At 48.4% G+C, this 13,465-nt stretch overlaps 1 protein-coding gene across 1 annotated transcript in view; it reads right to left on the bottom strand.

The window, feature by feature from the left end:
* Window positions 1–10,702: 10,702 nt before the first annotated feature.
* Window positions 10,703–13,465, bottom strand: part of LOC129375734 (XK-related protein 8-like) — a 4,041-nt gene continuing 1,278 nt past the window's right edge. Inside the window, exons 2-3 of the mRNA XM_055054980.1 lie at window positions 12,776–12,969; window positions 10,703–12,322 (exon numbers count right to left, since the gene is read on the bottom strand). Coding sequence (XP_054910955.1) covers window positions 11,562–12,322; window positions 12,776–12,969 — 955 coding nt within the window. The 3' untranslated portion in view covers window positions 10,703–11,561. The remainder of the gene's footprint in view (window positions 12,323–12,775; window positions 12,970–13,465) is intronic.

The raw sequence follows: 13,465 nt of genomic DNA, 5'->3' as shown, positions 1-13,465 counted from the left end.
ACCACTGTGTTCTCCTTCAGGCCAGCTGTGGTTTTACAGGGCAGGATGACAGACTCTGCCTTTTCATTCATCTTCATCTCCATGAGGTTGTCTGAAAGAGAAACAAAACGTAGCAGAACCAGCACTGCAAAACTCACGTTCTGGTGACATCAACTTTAAATATTGACACTCAACTTAAAACAGCCGATTCTTACGCTGATTTGTTCCTATTCCTGGTGATCAAAGGTTTCCAGAGGATCATAAATCCAAAGACTGTTAATTGGTCTCCAAGCAGCTCTCGGCTGTGAGTGTGTGCAAGGCTGTGTCCGTCTGTCCTGTGATGGACTGCAGACCTGTCCACGGTGGACACCGCCTCTCGCCCAGAGACCAGAGGAGTTACACTCCGTGATCTTCGCACACATGGCTTTAGCCAATTAATGAAAGTCGAGGTTATAGGAAGAACATCATGAAGGCTTTGAGTGGATCTGGAGAAATTTCAGATAGCAGAATGTAACCTCTGACCCCTCAGACGACTCTGCTTCAAGGACCATCATCAGCTGGTAGAGTCTGATGGAATCACTCTGGAGAACCTTCATCTAGCTCTACGATCCCAGACTTTACTGAGCAGAGAAGAACCAGATGTTCTTCTGAGAGGACGCAGGTTCCCTGAGACAGACCTTCACCCAGGCTGACGCCAGGCTGATGCCAGGCTGAGGCCAGGCTGAGGCCAGGCTGATGCCTGCCAGGCTGAGCCCAGGCTGATGCCAGGCTGAGGCCAGACTGAGGCCAGGCTGATGCCAGGCTGAGGCCAGACTGAGGCCAGGCTGATGCCAGACCGAGGCCAGACTGATGCCAGGCTGATGCCAGACTGAGGCCAGGCTGATGCCAGGCTGAGGCCAGACTGATGACAGGCTGATGCCAGGCTGAGGCCAGACTGAGGCCAGGCTGATGCCAGACTGAAGCCAGGCTGATGCCAGACTGAAGCCAGGCTGATGCCAGGCTGAGGCCAGGCTGATGCCAGGCTGATGCCAGGCTGATGCCAGACTGAAGCCAGGCTGATGCCAGGCTGAGGCCAGACTGATGCCAGGTTGATGCCAGGCTGAGGCCAGACTGATGCCAGGCTGATACCAGACTGAGGCCAGGCTGATGCCAGGCTGAGGCCAGGCTGATGCCAGACTGAGGCCAGGCTGATGCCAGACTGAGGCCAGGCTGATGCCAGGCTGAGGCCAGACTGAAGCCAGGCTGATGCCAGGCTGAGGCCAGACTGATGCCAGGCTGATGCCAGACTGAGGCCAGGCTGATGCCAGGCTGAGGCCAGACTGAAGCCAGGCTGATGCCAGGCTGAGGCCAGACTGATGCCAGGCTGATGCCAGACTGAGGCCAGGCTGATGCCAGGCTGAGGCCAGACTGATGACAGGCTGATGCCAGGCTGAGGCCAGACTGATGCCAGGCTGATGCCAGACTGAGGCCAGGCTGATGCCAGGCTGAGGCCAGACTGATGACAGGCTGATGCCAGGCTGAGGCCAGACTGAGGCCAGGCTGATGCCAGGTTGAGGCCAGACTGATGCCAGACTGAGGCCAGACTGAAGCCAGACTGAGGCCAGGCTGATGCCAGGCTGAGGCCAGGCTGATGCCAGACTGAGGCCAGGCTGATGCCAGACTGAGGCCAGGCTGATGCCAGACTGAAGCCAGGCTGATGCCAGGCTGAGGCCAGGCTGATGCCAGGCTGATGCCAGACTGAAGCCAGACTGAGGCCAGGCTGATGCCAGGCTGAGGCCAGACTGATGACAGGCTGATGCCAGACTGAGGCCAGGCTGATGCCAGGCTGAGGCCAGACTGATGACAGGCTGATGCCAGGCTGAGGCCAGACTGAGGCCAGGCTGATGCCAGACTGAAGCCAGGCTGATGCCAGGCTGATGCCAGGCTGATGCCAGGCTGATGCCAGACTGAAGCCAGGCTGATGCCAGGCTGAGGCCAGACTGATGCCAGGTTGATGCCAGGCTGAGGCCAGACTGATGCCAGGCTGATGCCAGACTGAGGCCAGGCTGATGCCAGGCTGAGGCCAGGCTGAGGCCAGGCTGATGCCAGACTGATGCCAGACTGAGGCCAGGCTGATGCCAGGCTGAGGCCAGACTGAAGCCAGGCTGATGCCAGGCTGAAGCCAGACTGATGCCAGGCTGATGCCAGGCTGAGGCCAGGCTGAGGCCAGACTGATGCCAGGCTGATGCCAGGCTGAGGCCAGGCTGAGGCCAGACTGAGGCCAGGCTGATGCCAGACTGAGGCCAGGCTGATGCCAGACTGAGGCCAGACTGAAGCCAGGCTGATGCCAGGCTGAGGCCAGACTGGCCTCAGCCTGGCATCAGCTGAGGCCAGTCTGATGCCAGGCATGAGCCTGGCATCAGACTGAAGCCAGGCTGATGCCAGACTGATGCCAGGCTGATGCCAGACTGAGGCCAGGCTGATGCCAGGTTGAGGCCAGACTGATGCCAGACTGAGGCCAGACTGAAGCCAGGCTGAGGCCAGACTGATGCCAGGCTGATGCCAGGCTGAGGCCAGACTTAGGCCAGGCTGATGCCAGACTGAGGCCAGACTGATGCCAGGCTGATGCCAGGCTGAGGCCAGACTGATGCCAGGCTGATGCCAGGCTGAGGCCAGGCTGAGGCCAGACTGAGGCCAGGCTGATGCCAGACTGAGGCCAGGCTGATGCCAGACTGAGGCCAGACTGAAACCAGGCTGATGCCAGGCTGAGGCCAGACTGGCCTCAGCCTGGCATCAGCTGAGGCCAGTCTGATGCCAGGCATGAGCCTGGCATCAGACTGAAGCCAGGCTGAGGCCAGACTGATGCCAGGCTGATGCCAGGCTGAGGCCAGACTTAGGCCAGGCTGATGCCAGACTGAGGCCAGACTGATGGCAGGCTGATGCCAGACTGAAGCCAGGCTGATGCCAGGCTGAGGCCAGACTGATGCCAGGCTGATGCCAGGCTGAGGCCAGGCTCATGCCAGACTTAGGCCAGACTGAGGCCAGGCTGAGGCAGGAGCTCTGACCCGTTCCCAACTCATGATGAGTGCCGGCTCTATCACCCCGACATGTGTCCATCTTGCATTAATACATCTCCCCAGTTAAATCCCGCTAAAATGCACCATCTGCTAGTGAAACGTTATATTGCATTCACCTTAGAAAGAGCGAGGTATTATGGGTAATCCTGAGGATCACTGCAGAGGTAACGTATCTCTGCTACGTGGAAAAGAAATATGATTTATGCATTTTATGAAAATGTGTTCATGCTTTCCGTTTCTGCATATTATTTAGATATGTTTAATCTGTTATTATAAGCTTTCTGTCCTGATTAAGAACATTATGCCGGAGCTTGTTTAACCTCAGAGACTGACCTCTGACCTTACCTCGATGCCCATTATGTGAAATGCAGGTATGTTTTACCAAATCTCTTGCTGCAGATGGTTCATATAAGGCTGAGTTTTATACTAACAGTTTTATATAAAGATATGGTTCATTGATGTTTCTGCATTGTTACAAGATGCAAGTTTATATGAACTAAAGTATAAAAGTGGCATCCAGTAAATAAAATATCAGCGTTTTATTATATTTTTCAGAGCATTTTAATTAATTCCCATTCTCTGAAAAGAAGACTCACTGGTTGTTCCTTCACTGGAAACAAAATCCACTCTGTGATCTTCACTGGTTTTATTGTGGTTGCTGAAGATCACCTCTGATCTCTGACCTGCAGCTTGTTTCATGCCACAGACTGACTAGTGGCTATCAGATGTCTTAGAATTTGCTATCAGATTCATACACAGATGTTATTGACCTACAAACTCCTAAAACTGATCTCCTTTGCTCTGGCATTGGACGGCGCGCCTCCAGGTCGACGCTCCATTTGCACGGTTTACAACAGTCACCTGTTTCCACCTTTTTTTTATCCTTCTTCATTTCTATCTTTTCATCCGTCTGCCTCCCTGCCTTCATTTTCTTACCAAGCTTATAGTCAGAGTGAGTTTCTCCCCTCTGATGCCAAACCTGAACAATCTTTATTCTGGGCCAACTGGATTTAATCTGCATGGACTGGACTGGACTGGACTGGACTGGACTGGACTGGACTGGACTGGACTGGACTGGACTGGACTGGACAGAACTGGGCCGGTACTGGAACTATTTTAGAAAGCCCAGCTGGGTGGAGGAGGATGAATCAGCCTGTGTTTGGACGTTCTCTCCACCTGGAGCCGGCTTTCAGAGCGTCATCTGCAGAGGAGACATTTCTGATTTTTGTAAACCTGTTCCCATGCTTTAAAATTAACATTGACATTTTGACAGCTTCCTGCTTCTTGCTGAGTCCGAACACCCGACCCGAACCCGAACCCTCCGCCGCCCCTGACTCCGCAGGCACCAGATCAGACCCAGGTTCTGGTGGGACCGGAGAGCCGCTGTTAGCAAGGCTAACGTTTGAGAAGTGGAGATGGACGGTGGTTCTGTTCCACGTCCAATATGAGGTTTTAAGAAATGTTTTAAGAACATTGTTAAAATATTGCATACCATTCAGTTTGTGGTACTTTGCATCTTAACTTTTTAAAAGAATCTCCACCTACTGGTCAAAAACAATGTTTGCATCAAGTTGTCCCAAATGTGTCAGAACTTTTCTAAATTTCAAACCATTCATTGTAAACTAATCAAATCACCATCATCTCTATAAACTAAGCTACTTTTATATTTGTGAAAATTCTTCAAATGAATTTTCTTTACTAACCTTTGACCATCAGCTGAACTTGAGCCAGCTCCAGCTCTGCTCTTCCATCAGAGATGCTGCAGGTGTAGTTCCCAGTATCAGCCAGCTGAGGTTTTCTCAGAGTCAGGTCAAAGTCTCCAGTTTCCAGAGCGTCAAGGTGCATCGAGGTCCGTCGTCTGTAAACCTGATTTTGGTCTTCATGATCATCACCCTGTTCTCTTCGTAGGTGGATAACTTTGGGGTTAAGATAATTTCTTGACCATAAAACTGAGGGGTTTACCTCAGACACAGCATAAGAGCCCTGGCAGTGCAGCAGCACAGACGCCGCCCCTTCATTCACCTCAACCAACCCACCTACAGCATGCTGGGAAACTGTAAGGACACACAGACACAAAACACACCAGTTTGGTGTTGGTTTGGCATTGACACTAAATGTGTTCATGAGTGAAGTGACTGGCATACACAGTGACTCTGGTTCCCTCCTGATAAAACACACGACACCATCTAAAATAACCAGATAATATAATTATCCTCCTATGTTACAGGTTGACTCTCTTCAGTTTCAACTTGTCAGTTATTTATCCCACACAGCTTAAATCAAATTTCCACACAATTACAAATTGTTATTGGATACAGAAACATAAGTAATGGAGTACAGCTCAAATAAGACAAAACAGCTGAATACAAGCTCATAGACTGTTTTGTCATTTTATTCAGAAAGCTGTTCTGCAGAAGCTGGCGGATCCGTTTAAAGCCATCAAGCTCTTCTCTCAGTCATTTTTTCTGTTTCTCTTTGCTGCAGCCATGAACTGTATTGCTGTGTTAAAAGGTCACCACTAGATGGAGCTATCTGTTCTCAAACATAAGAACAGATGATTATGTACAACATGTAATTTACGTATCTTGTCCATCATTGATGAACGTAGATTTTGATGCATTTATTTCAGTTAGTGGAGAGGAGAACCACATCAGATGGTTGTCCATCCACTGTCCAGATTGTCCCTGCTGGCCACACCGATGCTCTTCTCCAGGTAGACTTGCTCAGGTACGAGGCGCACACTCACACCGAAGGACGACGCAGATGAGCAGAGATGTCTTTAACAACCAAACTCCTGATTTTATCATGTAATCTCTACAAAAACCACAATAAATCATCTGAAGGGGGAAACACCAAGGATTTTCTCCTGGTTTGGATTCACAGAACATTTCCTGTGGTTTAGTTGAGCAGAAGGAAATGCAGAGACTGAAGTGATGATGATGATGATCTTACCGTGCAGTAGGATCCCAAACAACAGCAACATCTTCATCTGCCTGTCAGTCAGAAAGCAGAACAACCCTAAAATCGTTTTATATCCCAGTGTGAACAGATCCTGAAGGAACGATCAGTTCTCATGCCGATGTGAAACACATCCAGATTAGTTTCCTGATAAAAGCCTCGCCCCGTTCACAATTCGTTCACAACCCGTTCACAACCCGTCCACAACCTGTTCACAACCCGTTCACAACCCGTTCACAACCCGTTCACAACCCGTCCACAACAGGTCCACAACCCGTTCAAAACCCGTCCACAACCCGTCCACAACCCGTTCACAACCCGTTCATCCAGATTCACCAAACAGTTTGCAGAAACTAAACAGAAATGTTCTCATGTGCAGCTCTGCTCTGCTGGTTTCACTTTGTGTAACCATTAAGAAAAACCATCATCACTTTCCAAACTCATTTTTACCAAAAGTGATTTGGCAACAAAATAATAACTTCTAGCAAAATGAGATTTAGGCCACTACATGAGGAAGGTGATGACCTTATGGTGATATTATATCCACACTAAGCATCAGAGCTGATTCCAGCTCATTTACCGCCACCAATCCACCCAGATCTTGATGGAAACTGTTCCGTGGTTCTTCATGTCAGCATATCATGAAAAACATCCCATCTAAACAACATGGCACAGCTGGAGCTAGAAGGTAGTGGGTTTGAATCCCTGCCTGTTCTCTGTATATCCATGCACTCGCTCTGGGTACTCCAGGCTCTCCAGACACATCTCTGCTCATCTGCGTCGTCCTTCGGTGTGAGTGTGCGCCTCATACCTGAGCAAGTCTACCTGGAGAAGAGCATCGGTGTGGCCAGCAGGGACAATCTGGACAGTGGATGGACAACCATCTGATGTGGTTCTCCTCTCCACTAACTGAAATAAATGCATCAAAATCTACGTTCATCAATGATGGACAAGATACGTAAATTACATGTTGTACATAATCATCTGTTCTTATGTTTTGAGAACAGATAGCTCCATCTAGTGGTGACCTTTTAACACAGCAATACAGTTCATGGCTGCAGCAAAGAGAAACAGAAAAAATGACTGAGAGAAGAGCTTGATGGCTTTAAACGGATCCGCCAGCTTCTGCAGGTCCAGGTTGGTTTTGGTTCAACGTTGAGCTGATCATGTTAAAATAAACCTTCCAGTCTTGCTGCCCACCCAGACGGTCCAACCAGAGCCGGTTCCTCTACCAGGGACATGATGGTTCTGCTCAGTAACTTTGAGCCACAGATGTCACAGGTTGGTCCTGGAATTTGCTGCAGACACTGCTCCAGTTTGGAGGTTCCACTGGGACCACTGGGACCACTGGGACCCTCAACGCGACCCTCAACATCTCTCTCTCCTCTTTGAGGCCTTGGTATTACTGGTTAGCTTAGCATTGAACAATTGATATGATGATGAAACCAGAAGCAGATCCCTTCCTTCATCTGAATATCCTACCAAAGTTTGAAATGAAAAGCTGCAGAAAGCAGCTGATCCTTCACTGGAATATCTACCTGTTAATATTTTACATACAGAGACGTTTGTTAGAATAAAACAGGATCAGATGGGAAACAAGTTTTATTGGAATTAAACACAGACAGCAGATCAGCACAACTCTTTATTAATCCTTTATATGTCTGTAATCAGCAGCAGCTGCAATGAGTCACCCAACTGAGCAGGTCACTGAAATTATGGGATATGATTAATATGCACCAATATTACAGGCTATTACAGTATCGCTAATGTTGGGATTTGAGTATTTCTGTCTCCGTCTCCATGTTGTCCTGTCTCACCTTGATCACTGCCAGCTGTGTCTCGTTCCCTGATTCCTTTCTGTGTATTTACTGTCAGCCGTGTCTCTGCCGGTCCGTCTTGTTACCATCTGTAAGCATCAGCGCTCGGCTCGTCTGTCTTGCCTGGACTTTTGGATTCTCATTAAATCATGTGAACCTGAGCAGAGACGATGCCTCTGCCTCACCACCGTTCTGCCTGCGCATCATGACAGCTAACATCTGTTTAGTAAGGTTTAATAATAGAAAAGAATGTAATTAAAATAAAATATTTTAAAATGCAGAGACAAAATAGCCCCAAATAACGTATCTTGTCCTGATTAACCGCCAAAATATAACTTGTTTACAGTAACGACTTTGCAGACGGCAAACTGAAGCCAAAATTATATTTACAAGCTGCTGTCATGTAAAGTAAAAACATAAAATAATACAGCAGCCTAATGAAAGCCAGGTATAAAATAAATAAAGTCTACAGCATAGGACATCATGTGACTCACTGTGACCACATGCCTGATGCTTTGCATTGAGTCTGTTCCATATCAGGAGTATTGGTGGTCAGGAAATGATGCAGTCAAGCAAAGAATCTGAGATGCAAAGTTATGAGATTAATTGTCAACACTATGAGAGCAAATGAGGTCTAAACCAGCTCAGCTTTTATCACCGACATGTTGCTGCACGGATCATTTTGTGCAGGTGTTTCAGTAACTGATGTGCAAAATGATGCAAAAAGGACATTCAAAAACATAAATGTGCATCGGACAGAACGTTCTGTTTCACTGTTAATTCCTGATCAACTCATCTTTGCTCTCCTTGGGCTGTTTATTGGTTCCCATGCAACGTGTGACATTAATAATAAATCAGCCGTTTTTCTACATTTTTTCCAGGACAAATTTCATCATTTGTTCATAGAACATGGCAATATTCAGAGCAATAATCAAATAGGAGGAAATATTTCATTAAGCATAAAGAGCCAAAGTTTGTTACATTTTAAATCATGGATCCTATGAAGTAAAATGAAAATATGGACCATAAAGAGAAATTTGCTTTGTTCTCTGACAGAAACCAAACTATCGACTTAAATGCAGAGAGAAAATATATTTTACATTTCTAAATATCAGCATCTTTAATCCACATTTGATAGAATGAGTAATATTAATGGTGACTGTGCTCAACCAAACCCAAAAAGGGTTTTGCAGCTTTAATATTTGCTGCATTAAGACAATCATAAGTCCAGGTCTGGTCTGTGGGATTCAGCAGGACTGAAGGTTTTGCCACCACATGCAGATCACATGCAGGATCTTCAAATCAAAACTTCCCCAGGTCAGCAGAAGAAACCTGCTGAGTCAGCACAATGTGACGTAGCATCGATGTGCGTCACCACCAGGTAGCACGGATTTACAGGTAACGCAGACAAACAGAACCTGCAGTGCTCCTCCTGCCAAGTAGATGGCAGGACCGAGAGACTTGGCAGACTGGCTGCAGTCCCAGTCCGACCCTCGCCCACCCGAACCAGGATCTGAGTCTCCTCTCAGTTCTGACTCAGTCCGCTGGGTTCCTTTGGTCCTGAGAAATGGGTCACTGCTGGAAGAAAGATCCCAGATGTGCCTAAATCGGTGAGGAGCGCCATCTTCTGGCAGGAGGTGGAAACCACAGCTGCTGTGCATCCAAAGGCGTTACAATGGACCAGAACCTGGTACCGCCGATCGACCAGCTCAGACAGGCTGGGCCAAACAGACATCAGAAAACCCCGTGGACCAGAACCAGCACCGGGGGTTCAGACTCTGACGCCTCCCCAGGGAATAAAAACTTTGCTTTCATCGGAAAACAGAGTTTGTGTGTGTGAGTGTGTGAGTGTGAGTGTGAGTGAGTGTGAGTGTGAGTGTGTGTGTGTGAGTGTGTGTGTGTGTGTGTGTGGTGTGTGTGTCAGGACTCTGGGTTTTGTTTATTTCTGTTCCTCTTCAGTTGATTCAGTTCTCGTTCATCTTAGTTCTGCTGATTCTGGATTCATTAGTTCATGTTTCTTTATTATTTTCTCCTTTCAGCTCCTCATAATAATGTCATGCAATTTTATTTATGTAGCACATTTTCATAAATAAGGCAGTTCAAAATGCTTTACATGTATTAGAGGAAATAGAAACAAAACGAAACCAAAAGAAAAACAAAAAGGTCAAATATAGAGCTACATACTGGTTTCCATGTTTAATCAGAGTAAAAGGTTCATAATGTATGAACTAGCAGGAGTTTGTGGTAATTCCTGCTCTATTTATGTCTTATAGTTGTTTGTCACTCTGGTTCCTTTAGCTTTCCGGTTCGCCGTCTCTAAGCTCCTCATTCTCAGTCACTACTTGCCGGCTCGTCTTGTCCTCCTGGTTCCCACGTCTGTTTCTGGGTTTGTTTCAATAAACGTCTCCTCCCTGCTGCCGTTGGCGCACACATCATGACAGTGACTTCCAGTCTGTCAGAGCCTGAAAGGGGGCGGAGCCTGAGTTCATGAATGGGATCCGTTCAGCAGAAACCCAGTTCTCTCCCTTGTTCCGGATCAGCTGAGGGTTAGACATGAAGTCATGAAACATCCTGCAGTTATGATCTACCTGGAAACATTTTCACACCTGGAACATTTTTATGTCATCCTGGACGTTCAGCTGGAAGTTGAACTTTGACCCCAGTCCCAGCTCTTCTGCAGGTTTTCCTTCATCCTGATTTAGCTCCACCTGTGTCCCCTGTCCCACAGCATGATGCTGCCACCACCTTGCTTCACCGTGTGGACGGTACTTTGAGATCCAGTTTCCTGGTGTTGAAAACCTGAACAGGACCCTGAAGGTCCGAGTCGTCCCGGCGCAGCGGGTCTCATCCCGGTTCTCCGCTGCTGAGCTGGACAGAAACAAACTCCAGAAATGTTTTCAGTCTGATTTTATTCTGTAAAAATATTTGACATAAAAAACATTTCAGATGAACAAGAAACAGAAATGAAGTCGCGTCTGGAGCGGGCTGCCGGCGGGTCGACCTCAGAACTCTGAGCTCCATTTTAATTTGATTTGATTTTACAGTTTTTCCATGAAAAGTCCAACTGCAGCTGGTTTGTCCTGTAAGGCATGAAACGTTGGCGGAACTTCTTTCTTCTGTTCATCGGTCCATTTCACTGAAAACCGGGTCGGAGGTTCTAAACAGAAAACATGTTTCCTGTTTCAGCTGGAAACAGGAACGGTTCAAATGTTCCTGTTCCCATCAAATCTGCCTCAGATGATGGGAATCAGTTTGTTCTCTGCTTCCACCATGTGGTGAACTTTGACCTGGTTGTGCCCTGTCGGCTCATAGCGCAGGATTACTGGCGATGCTAACTGCTAACGCTAACATCAACCAGAGACATGGAGCCTCATGAACACAAAGAAACTGAATCCATAGATAGAAACAATCCGTCGGTGAATCTCTGATTCTGCCTCCATCTTCAGACACGTTTAGTTTCATAAAATTATCTTTATCTGACATGACATAAAACATTTGATCTTTATAAATCGATCCAAACAAGACTAATAAATTATTCCACTAAGCCCGGCTGGGAACCCGTGGTTCCGACCCGCCTCCCGACCCTGAGAGACCAGTCAGAACCGGTCCGGCTGAACGCAGCGAGCCTGGAACGCTGCAGGAACCCTGAGCAGAACCAGAACATGGGTTTAAAGAAGCTGGTCGGGTTCTGGTTCTGATCCTGAGGAGAAACGGCCTAGTCAAAGTCCAGTTCAACCTGATGCTGCAGGTTTCAGACTTCAGCACCATCAGCGGATGAAGAGTAAAAGTTCTCGGCCAGTTTCTTCATCCTCTTGTTGTGCAGCGGCGGGCGGCTCGGCCCGGCTCCTTCCACTGATCGAAACATGCCCTGTATGCCATCATCATCATCATGAGGGGCGTCCACTTCATCGCTCTGCCTCTGCGCGCTGCTTCCTATCAGCTCGCCTTTGTTCAGCTTTGGATGGAAGCAGGTGTAGTAAACGACCCTCAGAACCAAACCCGAGGCGTAGCCGGCGACCACGCCGCCCCAAACGATGGCCGCCTGCAGACAGGACGCCTCAAAGCCCGGAGGATCCCAGCTCATCTTCCAGAACCACAGACCACAGAGGGCAAAGATGTCCAACAGGATCCAGGCGTGGTACAAGATGGCCCGCTTCCTGGTCTTCCCGTCCAACACGTTGAACCAGTCGAAGTACCAGATGAGACCCACGGTGGCCCGGTACAGCCACTCGCCCGCCACGCTGTCCATGAAGTCTGTGTCGGCCCGCCAGGCGCAGTAGCAGAAGAGCAGCCAGGAGCAGACGAAGTGCGTGAAGATGAAGCAGGGAAAGACGGAGGCGAAGAGGGCGAGCGCCACGATGCGGGCGGCCAGGAGCAGCAGGTTCCAGGCGAAGAAGACGAGCGAGGACAGAACGGACTGCTCCTCCTTCTCCGGCAGGAAGGAGCGAAGGCAGCGGTGGTAGGTGGTCACGCAGTACGCCACGGCCGACAGCGAGCCGACGGTCTTCAACACTGAGGAGGAAGAGATGACAGAAGGTCAGAGGTCATCACACAGTGAAGCTGCACAGAAAGCAGGTGGGCCTCCAAGTTCCCCCAAACGTTCTCTACAGAACCTCAGAGCTGCTCCCTGCAGGGGTCACGGGGTCAGAAGCCATCGATCCAGCTGTGCTGGGTTTCAGAGAGTCATTTAGGGATCTGGAGACGTTTGGCCACCAGAAGGTTCTGATGCTCAATAATCTAAACGTCTGTTTCTCGCAAAAACAACCAGTGAAGTAAAGGCGCTTTCTCCATCCATGTGTCTAAACTGATTACAACATATTAAAGTCAAAATGGGTAAGAACTCAACAGGAACTCAACACACAGACTCTTCAAAATAAAAGTCTTTCACAGCTTAGATTAATATGAAAAGAGAAACAGACTGATTTTCTGGCTGATGACCAGATTTTACTGCTGATGCTGGCAAACCTTGGAACGGCCCCAGCGACCCGTCCTGCAGGAGGACGGTGAGCATGAGGACGATCTGAGGCGCGCTTTCGGAGAACGTCTCGACGATCCGCAGCATGCTCAGGTCCTGGTTCAGGAACGCCGCCGTGTCTTCGCCCTGGCCGTCGCAGGCGGAGGAGCAGCTCTTCACAGACGTCTCCATGACGGCTGCATGTCTGAAATGAAACCGGTTCCACCAAGTTAATAACCGGCTGGGTTTCATCATCATCATCATCATCATCATCATCATCATCATCATCATCCTGCAGTTTCCAGAGCAGGTTGAACTCGACCGGATTTCTGAGAACGCAACAGCGAGTCAGGAGATGAACCGTCACATTTCCCTCATGACGCAACAGAGCAAACACCTGACTGGCTGTGTGTGTGTGTGTGTGTGTGTGTGTGTGTGTGTGTGTGTGTGTGGCTGTGTGTGTGACATGCTATGACTTCATGCTACTCTAACACATGATTAACTTCAGAAACCACAACTCAGAAAACATCTCGACAGGAGATGGAGAGCAATAAACTCAGCCTTTTTACTCTTCAGCTGCATTTTAAACATTCAGTTGATCTCAATTATTTATACTCCTGAAATATAATTTAATCATCAGGTTTCCTGTTCAGCCCTGTTGGGTTGATAAGATTAGGGTGATGGTACAGAGGCCCTCCAGA

This window comes from Poeciliopsis prolifica, unplaced genomic scaffold (assembly GCF_027474105.1).
Source record: "Poeciliopsis prolifica strain line A6 unplaced genomic scaffold, Auburn_PproV2 SCAFFOLD041, whole genome shotgun sequence".
NCBI classification, from domain to species: Eukaryota; Metazoa; Chordata; class Actinopteri; order Cyprinodontiformes; family Poeciliidae; genus Poeciliopsis; species Poeciliopsis prolifica.
The sequence above is the reverse complement of the archived record's forward strand: the minus strand, read 5'-3'. Positions and strand labels throughout refer to the sequence as shown.